Genomic DNA, 24,698 nt, shown 5'->3' with positions numbered 1-24,698 from the left:
GAACGAAAGGGTGAAACACGCGACGTTTTGCCTTGAAATACACAGCAGACACCCGACTTCCGGCACAAGCCGTCCAACTTCCGGTGGCTTTACTCTCGCTCGTCTCGGAAAGCGGGAATGCGGCATCCAGCCACCTAGTGGAGATCAGTGGTCGTCACTCACCGACATTATGAGACGAGTGAGCAGAAGCAGACGAGACGCTAGGTGGCACTGCGGATGGCACAAAATGTGTTGTCTTTTTTACTCCTCTGGGGACTGGGGGGCATTGATACAAAGAAAATCCATTTAATAATGGGAATGATAAGGTGAAGAATCTCCCTATCTGCTTCATTATTGAGTTCAGAGAGGAAAATAGGTCATTTAGCACATTTGATTCCGCATATAGAGTTCAAAGGATGAAATCAAATATTTAAACTCCCATTTCACTTGATTCTTGTTTGCAGTGCAGTAGTCCACCGATCTGCAGCACTAAAAATTATTTTAATTTCCGCCGAACTTTCAATATGAAGGAAAGCACTTACTCATCAAAAATAAGTTGGATTGCTCACTCATTTTAATATGAAATTCAATTGAGCTTGGCTGCTTGTTTTCATCCGATGGCTTACTATTACTAGATGAGCGCCAATTCTTCTGCCACGTCGCCGCACACAACCCAAGTACATGAAGTTGCCATCTTACACTAAATCAAGGTGGGAGCTTAAGAGCAGGCCACAATAAAGTGTCCAGGCCAGTGAAGACTTCTGCAATCTTAAAGCAGCATTATTGCAAATATTATTTGGAAGAGAGTTTGTGGAAAACGTAGCACGGACTCTGGGTGGGCTTTAGGTGGGTTCCTTGCTACGGAATATTCTCGCAGTTGTCGCAGCCAGTGCGATGTAATTAACCGCTGAAAGAACTGGAATGTAACTTTTAGCGCTTGGCGTACGGATCAAGGAGGTGTATGATTGTGGCTATCGCGGTACAGTAACCCCAGATGCAACAAAGGGCGAGAGAAAAACTGCAGTCTGGTGAAAAAATTTGCTACTAGAGGGCTTGAAGAACTTGTCCGCGTGGCTTGCTAGATTTCTTCATGTAGCCCCAGTCGAAGAAAAGTTGTATTGTTTAAACGTAAGTTAGCGGACCGGGAATTGATCTCTTACCACTTAGCCAAGATTTTACAGTAAAGATTTCCATTTTGCGTACTCTAGAACTTTTCAGGCAAACGCAAATTTTTAACGCAGCCCTCCCGCGCTCACATCGACTATATTCGCGTTTTTGGAATTTGCGGAAGTGGTACAGTTAATTAACCTGCGCTGATTGCACGGCGCCACCAGCCCGGAATATCACAGCCGAGTTTGCCATCCCAGATCAGAAGAGTGCCGGTTTGCTCTGGCTACTACCGAGGAATAAAATTCACCGTCTGCGAATCGCCACTTTGCACGAGCAGCTCAATTCAACGGGAGATAATTTTGTCGGCTGCGTCCTCTGAATTTGCTATGGTGTGTGCTGAATGTCAGCTAACAGAAACGATAGGACGTCTATTTGGCTCGATGCGTAATGTCGCACATGACGTGCGTGAATTCGCTCTCTTCTAAGAGCTGACAGCCCTTCTCCACGAGGAGCCTGCCCTGTAAAACTTTGGGTCCCTGTTCAAGAAACGCTGGTTGTGACCATTGTTGCCATGAATATGCTTCTGCTGCTGCATCGCTGGTGCGCGGCAAAAAAAAAGAAACGCACAGAGTCCCTTTCTTCTGATCGCGTACTAGATCTATAGAAATATCCAGCAGTTGGTACTGCCGTCCCACCAAAGAACCTGCTGCGATCGGTAGATAGAACTCAAAAGACGAACATCTTACCGAAAATGGTGCAAGTTTTTACGGCGTGTCATTATCTTGGCACAGATGTTAAAGCAACGAATGATACGAGCTACGAGCCAGTCAGGAATGCCGCCGTTCTTGTTAAGTCTAATTCGACGGAAGAGAGTCATTGGTCATCAGCTGGAATAAGCTTGGTAAAAGAGCTTACGACACCAAATTTTCGGCTGTGTGTTTTCTCCTTTGTAATCATGAACAATTCTTTACTAAGCATGATTACTATAGGGCATGGCATTTCCTTTCGCCTGGTGGACATAGTGAACATCTTACAGTGGACATAACTAGGCTAAGGATCCTGTTACGTAATTTGTAATAGAGTTTCTACTCTCAAGCTGCGTCTGTTTAAAGAGCTGAAAGGTGTTTATGACGTCGTTTTTGACGTAAAGTTCCGTATGGCATAACGCGGCCAATATAATCTGCTTCTTCCTTTTCATTCCCTTCAACTGCAAAGTCAGCCTGCTCCAAGACATGGTATAACAAACGAACAGGCAGCTATATACCATTGTTTCTTTTATTTTTGCGTCGCGGGACCTCACGACCAATTTGACCCCATAGCCATCATTCGGCTGTTTCGACCAAAACCGAAACAACATAACAATAAAAATTCAATTACACTTTTTTATTCGGCACTGGCTAATTCCACGCGTTCATGAACGTTTCTCAACGTCTTCCGCATCTTTACTACTGAAAAACACACGAGCAAAATTTTGTGGCGGTGCCCTCAACCGACTCCACTCCTTCTGTCACAGCCCCTGAAACCTGAGTACGCCTCATAGCTTCCGCAAACTTGACTAAAATAATAGGACAGAGAAAAAATACAAGTACAAACAGTGATATCGCAGTGGCTGGCCCGAAGCGGAGCGACGCGTGAGACAAAGGATCCAGGAAAAGCGAAGGAATCCCAGGCAGTTCGGCGATTTTATCTGGGTGCCTTTGATGAGAACGAGCTGTAAGGCTTCCCAAAGCACTGTATTGTGTGGGTCATTAACCGCATTCTTCGGTAGGTGTCGTATCAGGCGTCATTTGGGTTTTAACGTCGCCGTGCTACGTGGTTGCGAATAAAGCCGAGGGGGAAATTCGGCCCTGCATAGCCCTGCTGCATATCTGTCATGGTAGCGTATGTTAAAGAGCTCCAGAAGTTATGGCTCAAAAATAGACGACCTCCATCGTGCGCCATGTTGTCGCTGTATTGTTAGGATCATGGATATAGGCTACGATGTACTACGGCCATTAAAGGTTCGTCGTACTGTATAGCTTGTGAAATGGGACAAGGCAAGCACTTGCATTCTGCATCGACATGTTGGTGCTGTGAGCTGCAGTCACAATTTACTGGCGAGGCCCTAGGTACTTTCTTGGGAAGATTTCAGGTCACATTCTCTGAACGGTGCATCAAATAGTATCCTCCATTTTTTTTCCCCAAACAAAGTGCTCTCACGAGAAGCTGTTCCGGCACCGTGACGAATCGGGTAATTGCTTTACAAGGCAAACTGACATAAAAAAATGACATTTTTAACTGAGCCTTCCTCTAACGTAAAACTTATCTTCCAAATGAACGAGCATGAATCGGGCGATACGAGTAGGATCCAACAAAAAAGATAGGAAGTGGTGAGGCCCGCTTATGCTGGGAGCCCCATATACCACTCGAATTACGTAACAATGCTATTTTTGTAGAAGCATGAAAGAAGCGCCCCAGCTCAGTCATTCTTCTTTAGCAAACCGGCTACTGCAATTAAAAACGCAGAAGTGAATAAAAGCATCCGCAAAAAATTGACAGCGCCCAGGGATATTTTACTTGGCGTATAACCTTTTCGCAAAAGCAGTAGTGGGGACAATCAATCTCTTTGCGCTTGTAGGAAGCAGGAACAGAAAGACTTGGTTTTTAGAAGTCTTCATGGTGTTGGTGCAATTTCCTATGCACCGTTTTGAAATATGCAGCACCTGAACTGTTTTGAGCTCCTTTATGCTTGAAAGACTGCGAAGCCGCGAGGTCGAATGCATGGCACGAAACGATTTTTCGCCTAAGACGGAACGAATCTAATGCGAGCGCATGAAAGTTTTTACGGAAAATTTTTGCGTTTGTTTTGTGGCAGTAGCTATCGAAAAGGATTCTTCAGCAGGAAGAAACCATGGGGTAATACAGTTTTGTAGAAGCGAAAAATTTTAATCACCTCTTAATAGATGAAAGAACGGTTTGACTGCTAGTGCTGCTGAACTCAATATGCATTCATTTCCACAGCTTCGCTGAATGCCATGGCCGAATCTCTTGTGCAGGTTGCATAACCGTGGTTAGTAATGCGAATGCGAATAGTAGTGTAAGTCCAAGTAATTTTTCTCTCTATAGGCGCAGAAAAACACTAAAGAAAGGGTCGATCAGTTGCTCTGACAGAAAAGGAATGTGCGAGTGTTTTTATTGCAATTGCCAATATATTTCAATATTTCGATTTAATTACTGTTGTCTGTCGCCAACCACGCTTGGCAAGTGGAGGCTTCAACAGACGGCTACGCCGTTACCGACGCCGCAACATTTTCACCTTCATGGCCTTGTTAATGCTTTCGCTTTAAGAGATGCTTCTGATGCTCTCACTGAATGACTTAGCATTATGTCTGCGAAGTGATCAATATACGGCTTGCAAAAATATTATTAGAAAGAGAACAAGCAATAAAACAGGCATTCCTTGCAGTGGTCTCCCCCAAACAGCCGCCGTTCTTGGCACTCCTTTAAAATGTTTTCTAACCTCGCTGTAAAAGGAAGAAGAAAGAAACTAGATTGTGAAATGGCCCTGCCGAAAACAGCAACCATATCTGCATTTCCAACCGCCCCAAAGCGTAATTAGCGGTCTCACTTTCTCCTTTCAACATAAAAGATGTTATGCTCATTTAAAAGTGGCCTCAGTGACTCTTCGTTCTTGAGCTGTTGCAATAAAATCTTGCTTGATCTTTTACCAGCGCAACAAAAACGTGCGCGACCTGGCAACGTGCGCTAACAACTCATTTTTTTTTGTCATGGGAAGCTCCACACGATCTGCCGCCGTTTAAAGCTGTTCAGGAACACTTGTGTATCTGTGAAGATCCTCTGGCAGGGTATCTAACATGTGCAAATTTCTGAGTGGACGATGCAGCGAACAGTTCTAACGTAAAAAGGCAGGAAGAGAAATATTGCGGCGCTGACAGTGCGTTAGCATTACGTCTTGTTGCTTTTATTTGCTTATCTTCTACTTCGTAACTTGTTCGAATCTTTTATTAAGTATTTTCATGAATTTCTCTGTTCATTACAACTTATTTGCTCTACATTAACTGCGTAGCTATTTTTCTATGCTTTTTACTGAATCCTGAGTAGATGTAATTTTGGGCGATTCATTCCTAGTCATTTTTATTTTTGCGGAGTCACTTGCCGAGTCACGGAGTCATTTTCAATATGACAGTCATTATCTTAAGTTCTGGTCGTGGCAGGCACCTTCGGCCCCCTCTCTCTTCTTGGAATTGGAGAGGGGCATTTCAATGTCTTTCAATTTCACTGTGGCAGGTGACAAATGTGCACGACACTACGCCACCTGAAACTGGACACCTTTAATCACGTTGGAGTTCTCAACGCTAACGCGTTAAAAACTGCGAGGTAAATAACCCTACGTAACGGGAATTCACTCATTTAGGCGCCGCGGGGGAAGGGAGGGATTCAGGAAAATAGGTTGCGCTGATGGGAATAGGGGGAGTGGATTTGTTTTCATTGTTCGAGGTCGCTGACTAATGCTCGTGATATCGACATGCAGTTTCCGGATGTCTGAAAGTAGCGGGCGCGCATTCAAAACGCAAACATGGCCCGTCCTGTAGCATGCTAGGAGAAACGTTGTTGTATCTGTTTCGCGAGACTTTATGGGAACCTGGGCTACTTCAGTCATCAGACGTGGCTGCGGCCTACTGCCTCCCACCTGTATCAGGGTCATCACAACAGCTCGGCTACTACTCGGTTGTTTTTTGCCAAGGTATTGGGACCCATGGACACATAGGCGAGACCAATTTGGAAACTTCCAGAAAGAGGGATGGGCTTGATTATCGCAGGTCAACTACGCTGTAAACCGATGCAGGATCATTTAACAGCGGACGCTGTAAAAAGCTTGGCGTCAAGAAAAAAAAAGTTAGGTCGCAATGTTAAATGTCAATCAGGAGTAGTGTGTTGCTTGGCCAAAACATGAAGTTCCCAAAGAAAATGTCATATGGGCAGTTAGAGTAACACGGAGGAAATGAAGAAATCCAGAACATAGCCGCAGGAATTAGAAAGCCAGACAGGAATCAGATTAGGGAATTAACCGGCACTGGGTGGTTAGAAAACCAGACAGGAATCAGGGGCGCTATGCCGGAAGGCCCGAGTTTGGCGCTCGCCCGAGTTTCATCCGAGTTTGCGATGACGGCAGTCAGTGAACGAAGATAGCGCAGAACGTGCGCAGGCAGCGGACAATAAAATGTAGAGATAAAGCCACGTAAAGGCGATACAAGCGCACCCTGCGCGCCTGTTTCACACTTCAAACACAATACACTGCGCAATACCAGGCCGCAGCGCTACCTGAAGTTATCAGCGCCATATCACCAATCGCGAAATCGTGACTTCTCTGCTATCTATCTGCACACTCGCCGCTAGCTGTTTGACACGCCTTTTCGGGCGCGTCAAAGGCGTGTCTTCTCTTTCAGCTCTATCTGTCTCTCCATTTCCGAAGACGAACAGTGCGCACTAGGTGCACTCTTGTATCAACCCTTTCTCTTCTCTCGAATACGTTAAAAGGCAACAGATAATATTATGAACATTTTGTTCATTTCGAAATGTATTTTAAAATCTCAATCCAATGAAGCGTTGTTGAAAAGCATAGCTTTAGGAAATTAACAAAGATTTGACACTTTCTGCCGCTAGAGGCGATAGTGAGGCAATTGCTTGCAGCGTGGCTTGCATACGAACTAGAGCGGCAGCCCACCGTGTCGAAAACGAGAGAGCTCCTGCGCTGACACGCCGCCGGTAGCGCTGCCTTCGACTGGAAAGACTGGGCAACTACTACACGCTGAATCTGTCTTATTTTTCGGCCATTGCGATAATATATTTTATGGTGTCGTATATCAAAATATAACAGTCATGCATCTTCTGGCTTGCATAATAAACAAAAGCAAAAAACTGAACTTCACTGCACCCCCGCGTCACTGCTGCTCTCTGCAGTGACCTCAGGTGGAGCTCTCCGCTGCTACGGCCGCTGCCGCACCCCGCTATGGCCAACCATTGCTTTTAGTACGCTCTTGTCGAATCTCAGCGGTAGAAATTGGCCGTGCGAGCGGCTGTGATGCGGTGTGAGAAAAAAAAAATTGCTGTTTGGCTGTATTCAATGATTCATTACGTATGCCTGTTGTGTGTGACGCCTCTTTAGTGCACTGCGAATGCGAAGAGCGTGCTACCCTGCGACACAACTCATCCTATGTCATCAGACGCTGACTAAAAGCTGTGAAGGGGGTGGCGCGCGTATCTGCGTAGTATTTGTTAACGTCGCGCACTTCAAGGTTTTGCGGACTGGTTTGGTCACTAACGTCGATCGCCGTTGTATACCGCAGGGACATCGCATTAATATCATTCGGGCAGGTGAGGGATCCTGTTTGTAATAATGGAATCGGACTTATAACAGAGAAAGGAGTTACGGTTGTGAAGTACGCAGTGCTTGCGTGCTAGAAATTACAAACACTTTATTGCACTGGGTCTGGAGCAGCGATCGTTTGTCGATCCCAGATGTGTTTGACACATTGATGCTGAGCTTTATCACCGATGAAAGGACGGCCAAGCCAAACACCTTTGATGCGATATTGTTGGAGTAGGACGTGCTCCAAGCACCGGTTCGTCGTCGCGCTCCGTGTTTGACGCCTTGCAAGCAGGTGTGACGCGCCTTCAGCGTTGTGGTGTGTCTTACGTGGTTGCAACAGGCTATAGTGTTGTGCAATCTTGGTATGCGAGCGAAGAAATCGGCGGCTTTCGCCACGTTGCGTGTCCTTCGCAGAGGTCCTTAGATTTATCAGCGATGACGTCCGTTTTGCCTGTTATATTTCGATGGTCAACATCGTCGATGTCTGTCAGCAATCAGCACAGCCGCGCAGCATACCTGTATCCGGCAGGGAGGTTGGGAGTGGCCCACCCATAGTGCGTACGCCTATAATTTATGTACGGCACGCCGGGGGCGTGACCAATGGTTTTGATGGACAGGTGAACTCGGAGCTAAACTCGTGAACGGTGAAGTGCCCCGAATTCATGTCGGGACTGTCATGGCGGCAGCAGCAGCAGCAGCAGCCTGGGTAATCGCTTCCTCTGACGGCAAATGTCAGTACGGCCGGCTGGACCCGTTTACTGCCTTGGCCGACGACGAATTCTAGCGACATTTTCGCCTCTCCAAAAAATCGGTACGATGGTTGTGTAAATAGTTAGGCGACGACCTACGCCTGCGGAGAGTGCGTACCGGGCTTCATTCGCTTTCGGTCGAAGAGCAAGTCCTCTGCGCCCTGCGGTTCTTCGCGACCGGGAGCTTCCAGGGGAGCGTCGGCGCAGACCGCTTTATTGGACGCCAATAAAGCACTGTGAGCCGCTGTGTGAGGGACATCTACGACGCGCTTATCGACGCGGCTGTGCAGAAGCGGTGGCTCGCTTTGCCCACGACTGCGGCCGAGCGTGCGTATGTTGAAGAGCGTTTCCTTCTGCGCGGCGGCATCACAGACGTCGTGGGATGCGTTCACGGGACCTACATTGGCGTAAAGGCCCCTTCGAAGTCCAGCCCTGACATGGTGAAGGCCAACTATTTCACGAGGAAGGCAAATTATGCATTGAACATTGCAATCAGTAAAAAATAATTGTTCTCGCCAAGTCCTTTGGGCTACTCTACAGCACAGTGCCAAAGTCGGTCCCAGACTCTTTTGGCGAATACTGGATCAGCCGCTAACCGGTTCCACAGAACAATTCATAACATGCCAGGTACCTTAAGAGAGGCCCACAAAAAAAAAAAGGGGGCTCCTCAGCAACGGCGAAATCGAAAGTTGCAGATGGCCACTTGTTAATCGGGCCACTGCAGAGCACTCACCACTGTGCTAATTAATTAAATCTGACGAATGAATGTCATCTTTCGCACACACCTCTCACTTGCATCTAAAAAGTATAGTCACAATGCTGCAGAATCGGGAAGATAACCGCCACTGCTGACCAAAAGCCGGCGCGAGCTCATTGACAACGAATTTCGGACAGTTCACATTAACGCGGTATGCATGAAGTGAACAGATGCATGCAGTTCATTTCAGAACACGGCATAATATTCAAGCGATTCTGAACCAAACGAGTTTTCTCATTCAAGTCACGCGAAATTCAACTTGCGATGAAAAAAATGTGAGGTAAAAAAGTTTCACCATGTGGGATTTGAACCTACGCGCTCCCATTGCCTGTCGACTCTCCGGAGCGACGCGTTAGACTACACGGCCACAGAACAGCGCGGAGTGATACACCTCTCTTTATTTTTTTTTTGCGGACTATTTCCGTAGCGTTGCACATGTACCTCGTCGCCATTGGCGGTCAGCTGACGACGGGCCGGTCAGCTGACGATGGGCGTTGGTAGCGTTCCCTCGCGGTACAAAGCAAAATTTAATAATGCATAAATCACTCCAAAGCGCTTTAAATCCAAATCTTGCACACAATAAAATGCTTATAAAGGTGTATTAAGTGCATTATAAAATTCAACAAACCTCGTTTGTCTAATTGCATACGCAGTGCACTTGGTGGAGCGACACACAAATGAAAAGTGCACCGGCGGTTGGCTCACGTGACCCGTTCTTTGTAGACCGCCCAAGAAGCCGATGAGGTGGCGCCGATGTGATGGTAAAGCACGGAATATATCCGGATAACCCAATGAAGTTTGAGGCGTGACGAGGGTGGGATTTTGTCTTGCTACCATTAGTTCACTCATCCGAGGGCGTCGCCAGAGCTCGGGAAGATTCCGAGTTTCAGCAAACTCGGGCCTTCCAGCATAGCGCCCCAGATTAGGGAATTAGCCCGCACTCGGCGGGATTCTGCGGTGGTGTCTGACGCAATGTAGTGCAAACTAGAGGCCGTGGGGTCAGGCTTTGGTGTTATTGTAGTGATGTCATTCCAGCGGATGCTGCTGATCATGACACAATGAATTTGTTGTATTTTGCATGCCCACCCGATTTCATCACAATGGTGAACCCCAGTAAACAGAACCGGAGCAGTATGTAAGTTTCACTGGCGCGCTCAAATGCCATATTCAAGTGCTTATAACTTTCGAAATGAGTAAAAGTGTCGGCAAAAGATTTCGCTACTTACCAGTATGGCAAGTGATGACTTTTCCGCTACGCCGATTTCTCTAGTAAACACTGCATCAATATGTCACGCAATGCGAAACCCGTCCTGTTTCAGAACCGGAACTAAATTCCTTTATTGCTGTCAAAAATACTGCTACAATCATATTTCATAAAATTGAGTGCATAAACAAACACAGATTTCGAAATGAGCTTATGACACTTCAACTACAGCACCGCTTTGTTTTACTCGAGCTTACTGCGGATACAAGAGGAAAAGAGAAATACGGGCAACATAAGAACATGTTACATTAAGTGGCAAGAGGCGTGAGGTATTCACGTGTAGCCATGGGCAGTTGTGGTGATATGTTCGCATTCTTTCCTTCTTCCCTCATGCCTGTTGTATTTGGGGCCAATTTATTTCTTAACAGCTAACTTACATCGATACGAGGCCTCGGTTGGGCGTCTTCAGTGCTTCAGTTACAAGCAATTAATCAAATGCATTTTATGCATGTCTTTGAGACTCTTGGTGTCGTTACTTGAGAATTATTCTGCGGACAGGAAAATGGAAATAGGTGATCGCTAAGACATACATGACGGTAGCCAACAGTCACTGAAACCAAGGAGCATAGGGGATGCCATTTTTTTTTAATTTGAAGATTTCATCAATGCGAGAATAATGAACGCAGAAGAAAAAAAACAACCACATGCAGACGGTGGGATCCGAACCCGCGACCTCCGAATTTCGCATCCGGTGCTCTTCCAAATGAGCTACGGCGACAGCTGTCCAGTCTTCTGCTAGGACAGCCGTGGGCATTTCGATGGGCAAAAATAAATTGGCAGTGGTTTAGCTCTGGTTAAACCTGGAGGATTGCGAAAGTGACGAGGAGAGAGAGAGAGGCGATGGAGTGCGCGCGGCAGCGGCGCGCACCTGCTGTCCTTCTCCGGTTTTCGCGCATGCGCATTCACGCGTGACACCGGCGTGCGTAGTCGGGCCGGCGCGGCTCCTCGCGCGGCGGTGGCGGCGAACTCTGACGTCATGCGCCAAGCACCTCTCTGGTTTCGCGCATGTGCTCCATCGGCCACCCAGGCTCACAGCGAAATGCTCGGCTGGGTAGCGTAGTGTAGCTCTCGCTACAAAACCACCTGGACGCTATACATCCCGGTCTGACACTGCGAACATTCAAATTCACTCGTTTCTTAATATTTCTTTTCTTATTTTTCAAGAATGGGCCCCTCCTGCCTCTTACTTAAAATCATATTTTTCATGATACCGAGCCGCTCTCCAATGTAGTTTCCTTCTCAAATCAGCCTCTACTAAACAGAGCTCTTATCATTCATTGGAGTACTGAGCTTTGGGTAAGAAAGTTTTAGTAGGTGGAACACTAGTAGCCCTTCCGTGCTGCATTGCAATTTTTTTGTAATTCCGATTTAAATACTGAATACATCGCATATGTATTTAACTAAACACGCCATCGGAAATGTCGTTGCATGTTTTTGAAGCGATGATGGGCCGAGTGATTTCTTCCGCAGACTGTGCAAGAAATCATAAATACGATTCTTATGACCTCTGCAAAACATTTTACTCGCGTTGATACGTACAGCTAGACCTGAATAATATCTCTTTTGTGGCAAACGTGCACAACTTTTTCCACGGCCCAGACAGAACATAGCAGCAGCAAAACATTCACTATATACTGCTTAAGAGAGAGTTCTTCCTTGTTTCTTTTTATTATTGTCTTTTTTGCATATGAGATATAATTAGAAATTGACGCTTTTTTTCTTCACATTCCAGTCTGCACGTCTTTCAAGCAAAGGGTGTCGGCTATTATCGGCCCCACATCACCGGCGGTCACTTCGCTAGCCATGTCTGCATGCACCAACCTGAACGTACCACATCTGCAGACAAGCTGGCAACCCACGTCCAACCGAAACCCGTACACACTCAACGTCTTCCCTGATCCCGACCTCTACGGAAAGGCCTTCGTCGATATCATTCTTAACAAGAAATGGAAGTCATTCACAATTCTCTACGAGGACCAGCAAAGTGAGTCACGCCTGGGGCTCCTTCAGCTTTTCTGTTTCTAAAGCGGCAACTTTAAGCTCTGTAATTCAGTTTCTATAATATGCACGATAATAGTTTTAATCTTACTTCAATGCTTGAGGTCTAGAAAAAACCAATCGTGTGCATTTTTTTTTTAGCAAGCTTCATGCAGCAAACTTTCATAGAAGCTGAAGACAGGAAGCTTTCATAAGTAGTATCCAAGTATATAAGCATGTGCTTTGCATGAAATTAAGTGGCGTATTTAGAATTCGCGCACAAATGCGCATTTCCCTTGGAGATGTCATAATTGTGAAATTTTAATCACAATGCTTTCCTTAGGACCTCTTACCCTCTTAACTACGAAGAACATGTGTGTTTGCCCTTATGATCAAAAAGAGCACTTTTTTGTTGTATTTTGCATAACTTATCATTTTAAATTCTCAACTTTCTAATGCCTTGCTAAAGATGGTAGATACGCGAAAAACGCCACAATATTTAATGAGAAGCAAGTTTAAGGTAACGGGGGTTGAAAGATAGTAATCACGTAAATCTGGATAAGAGGGTTGCTTGCATTTAGAATTGGCTGGATTTGTTGGTTTGTAAGCCTGTAAAATGAGTGTATACTTTGTGGTAGAGTATTCCTATATTCTTCATCTAGAGAACTTGGGAAAGGGCGTTTCACTGTTTAGTTGATACAGAATCCATTCAGCGGAAACTTAAAAATGCGCTAATACAACAGAACAAGCACCGATAGGCACATATTGCTACATCATAATAAGTGGCAGAATGCTGGACAGTGGAAGCGCGAGGAAGTTAAGCTGATGGTGAGCGGAGAAAACTGGAACCATGGGTATCAAGATACCGCTGGAATTCGGCATTTGCAAGACCAGTAGCCCAATTTTATTCACGAATTCAAGAGCGCAATGTACCCATAAACAACTTACTTGCGTATTCGGCACGAAGTGTGCGGATTTTTAACACTTCAACAGGTGGAAAGAAGGGGTACATTTGAAAATCGAATCAAATGCAAATTGTGTAGTAATAGTTTCTGACATAACACGAATAGAAATGTGGCAGAACTGAATCGAATACGAACTGAATATTTTTACGAATGTTCGCTTCTTGTACGATCACTCGTACAAAACAAATATTCGTGCGGAAGAGCCTAGTGCTGACGGCGGCGTTTCGGTACGGTGGTGTAGCTTATGGTATTCCAGTTTTTACGGAGTTGTAGCTATAGCTGCTGTAATACGCATAATTGATCTCTACTAGCGGTTGCGCAACACGAGATCAGTATAATAATTTCTTGGCCATCACGCTGCACTTCTAGGGAAATTACCCTATGTACTCATAATGATAGCAAATAATCACCACTTCATATCAACGCGTAACTGTGGCAACTTTTTCAAAAGCAGTCAAGTTTGAAGACATGCTCGATTCGTTTTGAACAACGTTGGACGTGCACTATACGATTCGATAGACGAATCGTAACTGTTGGATTCGCTTTTCCAGAATTTCGTATAATCTCACGCGCCCAGAAAATAGAAATCAGCAGTAATGGAGTAATTATTCAAAGCGTCCACCCAAGGGCAGCCAAAGGGCTGCAAATGAAAGCGATAGAGTTTACGCAGTCAGTTCCTAGTTAAAGAAAAATTCATCCTGAAACGGTGTTCAAAACCCGTAACGATCGGCTATCCATAGCAGCCGCTCTACCAGCAGAGATAAATACACTCAGCTAAGCCTTTCCCGACTTCAATCTATTCATCGATTTGCTGTCGCACTACCATCTGCTAGCCGACCTTGTAAGGTTAGCTTGTAGAGCAACTGCACCAGGCGGGTGGTGGTCCAGGGATCAACCAGACCTATTTTTATTTAGCTGCGATTTTTTTTTGTTATGCTGCACAGCTTGCCTTCTTAGCCGTGCGGCTCTGTTTGGCTGGACGGTAATGAGTACTGTCTCCCTTGTTACTAGTATACTCCACCTTAGGGAATTCTCTTAAAAACATTGCAGTAATGGAAAAGAAGTGAGCGCTGTAATCGTCAAAAAACTCTGCAGCTTAGTGCGACTGCTTGGATGTGCTGTACTACTTTATATTTGAAGCAAGATTATTTGGAAGAAAGAAGGAAACGGAAAGCTTGTATGAAATGTAACTGAGAGGTCATTACATCACGGAAGCCAACCGTCACAGAAACACAGTCTGCTTCCGTCATGGATGTCACAACAAGTCCCTCTTTTCCCTTCCGTTGAGAGGTAATTAGGCTTGCACCCATCTTATTCGTGGCTGTTCCTGCCTTCTAGGGAACGAAAGAACAATGAGGGCGATTCGGGCGCGAGATTCTGCTTTTCCATGTACCACTGCATGAGATAACTCCTAAGCTTCAGCAAATATTGAGATTATGAGAGCATATTTCGCCTTCTGATCGGTGCTTACATTTTTATGTACTGAGGGAGTGTCACAATTTTTCCACTTTAATCTAGCATATCTTCATTGCGCCTCCGTCAAACTTTCGTCGCAGGCAGAACCATGTTATTTTGCTGCAAAATCCTATAAAGTAAACAGCTGCTTCTACCGAATACTGGCGCTGTTAATTTCGCAATGGTCGAGGACAGAACTGCAATTATCATAGTAAATTGAACGGCAACTGAACTGCACTCTGAACCATGAACCTGTAAAGCGGAATATTCATCACCTGCTTCCCTTCGCAAACGTTCTTGAATGTCCCGTATATCTTGAGGAGCGTTTCCTGTAGCCGTCTTGAGTAAAACCCTTTTGTCAAGCATCTCGTACCGAAATTTTAGCACCACAGAACTATTGAAACTGTTTGGCAACTATAGTGTCACAAATAAAGAGACCACTTTTTTCTGGCTTCACTGCTCTGCAACGACGCTCTTCGTTGCCGTGGAGGAAGAGCCTCGTACCGTTCTCTAGGGGATGGAGTCATTGGCAGCCCAACTCTGGACGGTCATATCACTTTTTTTTCAAGCTTAAGCGATCGATATCAAAAACCCGAAAGTTCCACTGTCTTCGATTTTTGAATAGTGTTGACGTCTAGCACAGCAGCACAACTCTTTGCGCATTCACTTTCAGTGGTTTCGTTCCTATAGCGTATTTATTAAGGTAACGAACTCGAAATTTTCTTCGGTGCCTCTTTCTTTTCAATACAATAAAAAATTTTAGCTTCTCTTACAACCACCAAGAGGAAACAAATGTCATTTATGACATTTCAATGCATGTCGACATCTTTAACAATCGAAGATAATGTACTGCTAGTGCCCTGGGGGACATGCAGAGTGAAACGCGGTCGCGTTCGAACGGAAGCAGCAAGGACCAGTTAAAGTATCATTCGTTGCCGCTGTTCATGCCCAGCAATTCTGGAAAAACGCATTTTTCAAATGAAAACCGTCCAGAAACGCAATTTTTTTCATATAATGTAAGATTTCACTATAACAATCAATACATATGCAGATCAACCGACTGCACTGTTGTATTTTTTTTGTATTAACGGATTTTCTATTGTGAAAAGCGTTCTCGAATGCTTTTCTGTGGCAGTCTTAAAAGTTCAATGAGATCGTTGGAAACAATTTAAAATAAACATTTCGCTACATATCCAAATAGTGGACCAATACCTTCAATAATTCCATAACCGCACCTTACAACATTGTAACATCCAAAATTTTTGTCAAGAAAGCTGGACTTGATTGAATCTTTTGCTGCAGTATTGTGTTTTGCAAGGCGCTCAAGATGTTCTGCCTGAATGACTCATTCAATTACTAGCTTGAAGAATGCGCCCCGTAATAGGCATCGCTCATATTTCAGCGAGCTTCGGCTGAGATACGTAAGTTGCTGTTACGGCTTAGGGCACATGCGGGAGAAGCACGCATTTCGAAACTGATAATGTGCTTTAGACTCCGGGCTGTTTATGAAATGACACTGAACTTCGGAGTGACGCATTGCATGCGTCATAGATGCCTGTTGGCCTGTTGTATCTACGTTTATATTTGCCGCATGGCCCAGGGAAATCTCGGAGTGACCTAAGAGATCATAAACTTTGACACTGAATTCGGCAGCACTCTTAATTGTCGAGAATAAGTGTTCTTTTCGTCGTCCTGGATTCTAATATCAAAAGAAAAAAGTTGTCTGTGGTTTAGCTCTGGTTAAACCTGGAGGACTGCGAAAGTGACATCTGTGCGTAGCCATATATTGTTGCCTGAGTTACATTGCCCATAGTGTCGCTGTTGCGCGTGCTCTTGCTAGGCCATACTGCGCATGCGTGAGGAGCAAGTGACGTCACTACGCACAGCTGGCGCGCCGGCGGCCCCGGCACGCTAGCTGTGCGCCGCTACTGCGCATCGGAGAGGAGAGAGAGGCGACGGAGAGCGTGTGGCAGCGGCGGCCCTGGCACGCTAGCTATGCGCCGATACTGCGCATGTGCAACTGCGAGCGCGGCGGCGGCACCTCAGAGTCACCCACGCAGCGATAGCGGCGGCGCGCCAGCTGTGCGTCATGTGACGTCACTGCTCCTCACGCATGCGCAGTATGGCCTTTCCTCGGCTTCGCGAAATGGCTCTGCGACTAACGTAGTGTTGCTTACTCAACAAGAAGGTCTGATTTGCTTCTTTCATACAGAGCGTATGTTTAAGAGTAGATTTACATACTTACTTGACATACGCTTGCCGGATTAACAATTAAAGTACAGACAAAAACATGACCCCTGATTTGATGCACCTGCTACAACAGTGTCCTAACTGTTAGTGTGTCCAAATTTACAGGTTTGATCTTGTTAAAAGACGTCCTGAACAGTTCCTTCGCTCAAAACCACGCTGTGTCCTTGGTTCAAGTGAATCCAAAGCTCTCGTTCATGAAAATTATGAAAGATATTGGAGTGACGAAACAATACAACATAATCTTGGACATTAAGACGGAGTCCCTGCCGGCGTTATTACGCGAGGTGAGATGTGTTTTTGCTTACAACTTGTATTTCCGCAAACACTATCGTTTGCGAGAAAATCTAGGTGAACAGATTTGACTTGCGTATGAATATGCTGACATTACAAAACTTTCCTTAGCAAAAAGAAGTGTTGACCTAACTACGCGCAATTCATTCCTTGATCAGCCGTAGAGTTCCTGTCTTAAATTCGTTAAAATATATGGTACGTTTACCTGAGGAGGACATTCGTACCGCTAAGGTATCATAGTTGAGTTCTTTTGGATAGAACGCCAGCGATAATTTTAGAATTCTAGCCTGGAAAAGGCTAAGAAGAAGCCGTAACATCTTTTGTGTTTTATTGTTAGAAAGCTCCTTGGCAATAAAAGTGAAAAGCACCTTACGAAATAATAATAAAAAATGACGAGTCAGGTTACAATTCGGAAAAAAAAAGATATGAGGTAAGTGAGGTGGGTACTAGCACTTTGGATCGAACTAGATGTAGAGTAATGTGGTGTTCACTACATCTGATGTGTAGTCGGAAGGTTTTGAAGGGCCCAGTGCATTAGTTAGCACTCATAGGTATTTCAAGAGCGCATGGTTAGATTGCAGCTTTATTTAAAACGTTATATTTGTGCCCGAGTAAACGCTATAAACTAGGCGGCTAGGCTCACAGGCCAAAGCAGAGCAGCTGAAAACAAAAACTGTGAATATTTCCTTTTGTAGAGTTCCCTGCGGACTGCGTGTGGTGCGCCAAATATACTACCTAAATTGTTGGTTTCTGTTGGTTTTTCAGGCTCGAGAAGTAAACATGATGACATATTACCACAACTACATCATTACATCACTGGTAAGTGTTAACTTGCCCAAGTTTCCTTGCTTTAATTGCAATAAAACGCAAAAGTGATGTCAAAGGCAGCGCGTCCAGTTGTTAGGGAAGTAATTACTCGTGAGAAGAAGGCTATTTTCACACACCAAAGGCGATAACTCCTATGCTTCCCGCGTTTATGAACCAGGCACTTTGATCGGTAAAATCCTGGAAAGTTACTTACAGTCACGTCGCCTCTGTAAGTAAGAAAATAATTCAGGCTTCATCAGTAAGCATGCACTTGAAGAAACAAAAGCTACAGAGTGGAACCTATAGCTGACTGCATGACTAATAGAGGAGTTGCCTTTTTTAAGCCTTCTGTAAAGGAATGAATCGCAATCCGATGCTTTGATGAGTAGTTTTTAACTCGTAAGCTTGAAACATCCTTTTGTAAGCATTTTCACACTGGTTATTGCAAAAACTTGGAAGCGAGAACATAATTCGAATTTCTCTTTTACTCTTGTTGAAGCTGGCGTTGCCTACTCAGCGCTTGTTGCCAGCGCTGTTTCGCTACAACTGTTTAACTCGTCTTAGTATTGCATTTGAGAAATATAGCCGAATATACATGTATAAGACCTACATAAGATGCAGCTCAGCAGTCCTGTAAATATCTGTCACGGAGCATTGAGATCTCTTGTGGGTTCAGTGCTTAGGCATGGCATGCCAATCTGTAGTTCTTGCGCGCAATCCTGAATCTATCGTGTGGAAAAAATTGCATGCAGGTCACCCGCTTTTTTATTACATGGAACGGGCTGGAAAACATCAGACAACTATGTGTGCATTACAACTGCCTGATTGCACTCTCTTCAATATCTCTTGGTCCTCTTGATTCTAACCAGGAACTTCCTTTCCTCTAAATTGAAGAAACCTAAGAGAAAACTGAGTGCTGACGAGAGTGCCACCATATGCACTTCTCAGGATATACATGAAATATGGCAAGAATTGCCGGCACTTTTATGTTCTATTTTATTTCAACTAACTTTATTCTGATATACTCACCGCGTGTTCCATCAAGCAAGCAAAATTAAGTATCAGTTCATAGCTATGTAAGCATGGGGACTATTTCCTTAATCCTCTCTTAGCTTAAGGTATCAAGTATTTCCAACTTTTATCATTACCTTAATATATTTCCTTAAGTACAAACTTGTTTGTCTTGTCTTTTTACATTGTTGCATGGTTTGATGTGGCTGCGTATAAACGTGCAAAATTTTGAGGTGCAATATATCCCCTCCATTTCCCGGGCACTTACAAATCGCCTCTCTAGTGTGATTTCTTTCAATAGCTTGCCCACAAGGAGTGCTTTTGTATTCCGACATTCTGTATGGTGATGTTTTCTTCTACCATTGCAACCTGTGTACCCAAAGTGTGAGGCAGGTTATGCCGCGAAGAGTTGGTGGGTCTTGCTCCCTTACTTTCCCACAGGTGCATTGCGAACTCTCTCGCTGCGTTCTAGTTTTTGTAACTGTGTCGCCCTTGACATACTTGTTTAAGTCTTTGTATTGTTTATTGCGCTGCTCATTATGCTCTTTGTAATTCGTGGTCCTTTGTAATCACGTTATGTACTTCTCTTTGAGAAGTAAAAAAAAAGGTGATTTTCTTTAGCGTTGCTGTCTTCCCAATTCGGCAGTTTTCTTTCGTTACCTTGACACTACCTTTCACTTCTACCCCCGAAACACATGTAGCTACACCCCCCCCCCCCCGTACTCGTCAGTGATGGTATTGTGCTTATTCCTTTTACTTCCTTCACCTTCTCCTTATTTTGTATCGGTGGTTAAGGAGTCTGTGTTTCAGTGTGCTTGCGTTTTCATTGTATCTAGCCTCGATATTCTATCTTCTTCCAGCTGCGTATAGCACTGACCAATGTTTATGATTTTCCTTTGTGTGTCCTTTCTAGCTCATTGTTTTCAATGGTGTCTTTCTTAAGGTTTTCTTAGATTCTACTTAGCGTCTGTGGGGAGCGGGTCTCTGTAAGATGCAGTTCTCCACCTCGACATATTCGTGCTAACAGATGCTCGAAACAACTGAGTGCCCAACCGACAAGCTTTCGATGCTTGTCAACACAGTCGAAGTCAGTATAGTCTAAACCCGAAAAAATTAATGTATTTCGAACAAGTTCTTAATTTAGTTACAAAGAACATCTTAACCTTCAAGCACAAGCATACGCTTGTAAGTTCCTTCACACTAATTTGGCCGCAATTTTTTATGAGTGTTAATGACACTGTTGATAAATGCGTCCCCAACATCCAAACAGATCACTCTCTCCAGTATGACCGAAAAAGCGTACCGTCGTCATGCCGCCTATGCACCGCTTCGACTACGTCCCCAGATTGTAGATTATTAGTAAATGCAGGCAGCCCAGTCCAAATAACAGTTGTGCGACCATTGCTTGCCAAAGAAAACTAGAAGCTTCGGGGGACCTAACAGTCATGACGACAAAACAGAGGGAATGCTCGAAGGATGCAAAAAGAGAGTTCGATTACAGCTGAATTTAGTAGCCGATCATCTGACAAGTGCGTACTAAAGAGGCTAGTGTGCATTTTAACTGGGTCTGGGTGCAACCAGAGCATTAGAAACTTATTGTGTTTCGAATGAATAGTAAGTCTAGCTGTGACCAGCAGATGACTTTAGACATAATGGTTAACCAAGAAACCAAGCAGTCGAAACATATTTTAGTTAATTAATTCCTCCTCCTTTCTCTCAGTATGCTTTTTATACCTTAACATTGTGCCGATAAAAGGGCACACGTGCTTCGTTCATTCGATGGCGTAACTCAAGAAGGCGACAGGCATTATTCTTTCTCCCTAATCAATTCTAGCTTCCGCACCAAAAAAGGCTCTTCCTCTTTTTTTTTTTGAAGGAAATTAATGATAACATAGTTAACAAGTATTTATTTTTTCTCCTTTATGTATCGCACAATAATCCTAAACTTCTGCCTCGTCCAAGTTATTGACGTAGCTCCAATCTGCGCTAAACACGATCGTCATAAAGTACAGCTTTTGTCAAAAATACATCGCCTAAGGCGTCTGTTTCTGACCCATAAAATTATGCTTGTTTTGATTTGCCAATTTTCAAAATCTCGTGAGGCAAAATCTATAAGCCTATCTTCTCGGGAGCTTGTGATCTCAGCTGGTATTGTGCCCCGCCGCGGTGGCTCAGTGGTTACGACGCTCGGCTGCTGGCCCGAAAGACGCGGGTTCGATCCCGGTCGCGGCGGCTGAATTTCGATGGAGGCGAAATTCTAGAGGCCCGTGTACTGTGCGATGTCAGTGCACGTTAAAGAACCCCAGGTGGTCGAAATTTCCGGAGCCCTTCACTACGGCGTCTCTCATAGCCTGAGTCGCTTTGGGACGTTAAACACCAATAAACCAAACCAAACCATCAGCTGTTATTGCAAGAGTACGACTACGCGCACAGTCTTTATTTTAGAACATGCTTTCATCGATACTGGCTCCGCACTAGACTATTTAAAAGAGTAATGAAATAAAATGAACATTTATGCCTTCTGACCTCTCAAGGCTGTAAGGCTGTAAGCTTCAAATTCGCAATTTCGTAAGGGCATTCAGTGGTTTCAATTGAAGATTGCATCATGTATAAAGAACTTCCTTCTGTGAAACAGAAAAAATAAATACTACGATTAAAGGTAATATCGACCCGAAAGGTTTATTCAAAATGATTGCCGACCCTCAGTAGAACAACGCCAACGTTTATTCAAACTGGGAAGAACAATGTAGTTCCATGCCCTCAGGTACAGTACTTCTCGAGTGGTCAGGACAGCTATGCGTTGGATAATCGCTTAAAAAAATTGCACGAAATCTCAGCTTCCTGAGCTTCTTGCAACATATTAGTACCCAAACTGTTATTCTGTTAAATTCGATTTAATCATTTTGTATGCCATCATGTGGTACAATTTTTGCAATATACAAAAAGGAGCGGATCTTTAGCTGAAGGATAGCTTCGGGTGCGTTCTGATATATATGGACCAGTACGGCGGACATTTGCACGCACGACCACAAAAGGATATTGCAGATTTTATGCATGTACAAAAACGAGCTAAAAATTAAACCAACTAACCGTTCATACCGTAGCCAACATTCTATAAATAACTTATATGCAAAGCGAACAGGCACGATTTTAAAGAATTACCTATGATATACATGTAACTGCAAGAACAATATACACAAAATAATCTACATCACGCACAAGTTGATCAAAATAGGCAGTACCACAAAACATGCCATCATATGTATTTTATATGGTCAGCATATTTGATATGTCAGCATATTCACTTTACACATCATAGACTGAACTTCGTTCCGTATAAGCTGCATGCACATGACTTTTTATGCTTAATGCGATAACAGCATGTCAAGATAGCTTTCCACTCTTTAGAAACCCGCCTTTGTATTACATTTCGCGTTAAAATGTACGAAAGCTCGAAAATAAAAAAAAATAATAATTCTTATGTGTTCCTGAAAGCCTGAAGTGTCACATTATAAACATTGAGGTATAACATATTCAAGGAATGCTTAGTAGCTGCTCGCTTAGACCTCAAAAATTGCAGCGCTACAATCTTCGGGACGTATTTACAGTAGAAATCTCAAAATTCTTAACCTACGATTCAAGGTTTATTTTTCTTTGAATTGGTCGGTTTTTAAGCGCGGCGTCTAAAACGAAGCTATTCTAACTTCCTTTAACTATTTCTGCATTGCAGGACCTGCACACTCTAGACCTTTCTGAGTTCTCTGACCTTCAAGCAAACATCACAGCATTTCGACTTGTGGACCCTGAGCGACAGGAAGTCATGCACGTCGTCCGAGACTTCAAGATTGGCAGAGCGCTTGCAAAGTACGGCGCCAATAATCATTCCAACGGACACCTCATCGATGTAAGGAAATTCTGCATTTCTACTCTGCTGCACACAAACACTACTAATTTCAACCTTCTTTGCGTATGATTAGTCCCGCGATGAGAGAGAGCTATTGTTATTTGACCCATCATGAGAAAACTCCTACAAACGCTCTACTGGTTTTCAAACTGGAGCATTAATGTTATTTGATGACTAACACCCACTGACACAAGATTAAGGTGGAAAATTAGCCAAATGTATCTTATTCTCACGCGGTTAATAAAAATTGGATGCTTATCGATGCGCCTGTCCAATGGGCATGCTTGAGCATGGCTGGATTACACGACTCCCGTTGGCGCTTCTTGGATGCAACGTTGCCACGATACTTTTGTCCGGGCTGGCTCTTTGCCGCTTTCCGTGGCCGTTGTTTGTCGGCTGGTCAAGCACAACGAAGGTCCGCCGCATGTGCCTCGACATTCGTCGAATCAACTGCTTACATCACATAAAAAAACTAGCGAAACAGGCCTTTAAAGCACGCAGTATAACTATCATTTAACGGCGAACGAGCACGGAAGATCGCGTGACGCAATCCTTTTATCCAAACACGCACAGGCACTGCGCTTCCATCCTCGTCTCGCGGCGTTCCCCGTCGTTCACACATTCGGGAACCGCCTCCGCCTTTGTCGTGACTTTCCCTCCCTCGCCGCACATCCGGCTTACGTTCTGGTCACTTTCTTGCCGTTTACTTCCGTAATCTTTTCCCCCCTCGGCGGCTACAGTCAATGCACACCTTTTTCTGATATGCCGCCTCTAATGCTGCCGTAATAATAAACCGGGGGGTAAGGCTTCACGTTTCATTCGGGCGTAAATATAGAATTAACAAACTGAGTGGTGAACTGCAAGCTGGACAGACTCCAACGGATTTCACAGGAACAATACGAAGCTACGGAAGTCGTCTCCACGTTCAGAGCAGATCCCAAGCTGCAGTAATACGTTTTGAGCGCCTTTACTTGTTATCATATGCCTGTTTTATTTTAAGCCTGCGTCTTCTTTACTTTTCGTAGCCTATGGGTGTTCGCTATCTTGTTTTATGTTAGATTTCATTCATTCTGGGTTAGCCTTACTGTCGTTTTTCGTTGTGCCGTTAATTGCAAATCTTACTACTTAAAGGAGGCGGCGCTTTCCACTCATGACGTTGTAACTTCTTCAGCCATCTTTTTTCAACCCTGAGAAAACAGTAGTGGCTCTCTGAAACAACACGCACTCCGTACATTCGCTGGAAACAAAACAAGGTAAAGCGAAGACCACTCAACAAGCCCGTTTTCTCGCAGACAGACACTGCGCTCTTGTACGACGCAGTGCTGCTTCTCGCCACCGGACTGCACAACGCCGATCGCGTCATGCACAACCTCGACCTGCAGTCTCTCAACTGCGACCAGCCCAAGCCTTGGAAGCATGGGTCGTCCCTGCTGGAGTCCATGAAAATGGTGAGCATGCGCACATGACCCGGGACTAGTATTGAGGAGTAAATAACGCGAATTATGTGCTTCGCTTATATCTTTTTTAAAAAAATCTTGTGGCCTCATAAGTATTTTCTAAGGGCTTTATAAATACGGAGCTTTGAGGAGTGCTCATTAATATACACATATGAAAAAAATTACAGCATAAATTTTGAAACATAGCTGTAAAGCCTCCGTTTTGTTCTTTTTCTTTCTCAACATTTTTTGACGTCATTTGAGTTGTGTAATGCAGCCTCAAAGCGATCACAGAAATCATACACCATCTTTTAGTAGTATTCCTACCTGATGTGAAAAAGGAATGCATTTATTTGAGAATCCCCAACAAGTT

The 24,698-nt window shown here is 44.4% G+C and overlaps 1 protein-coding gene across 3 annotated transcripts in view; it reads left to right on the top strand.

The window, feature by feature from the left end:
* The window catches only part of LOC149360726 (glutamate receptor ionotropic, kainate 2-like), a 116,755-nt gene that overhangs the window by 55,215 nt on the left and 36,842 nt on the right, over positions 1-24,698 (top strand). For all 3 annotated transcript variants that reach the window (XM_089572499.1, XM_089572498.1, XM_089572497.1), the window contains exons 3-7: positions 11,962-12,213; positions 16,982-17,160; positions 17,933-17,986; positions 22,716-22,889; positions 24,182-24,337. In XM_089572499.1, the coding sequence (XP_089428625.1) occupies positions 12,033-12,213; positions 16,982-17,160; positions 17,933-17,986; positions 22,716-22,889; positions 24,182-24,337 (744 nt within the window). In that variant the 5' untranslated portion in view covers positions 11,962-12,032. The remainder of the gene's footprint in view (positions 1-11,961; positions 12,214-16,981; positions 17,161-17,932; positions 17,987-22,715; positions 22,890-24,181; positions 24,338-24,698) is intronic.

Source organism: Amblyomma mixtum, chromosome 2 (assembly GCF_055824585.1).
Source record: "Amblyomma mixtum isolate Tamu chromosome 2, ASM5582458v1, whole genome shotgun sequence".
NCBI classification, from domain to species: domain Eukaryota; kingdom Metazoa; phylum Arthropoda; class Arachnida; order Ixodida; family Ixodidae; genus Amblyomma; species Amblyomma mixtum.
The sequence above is the reverse complement of the archived record's forward strand: the minus strand, read 5'-3'. Positions and strand labels throughout refer to the sequence as shown.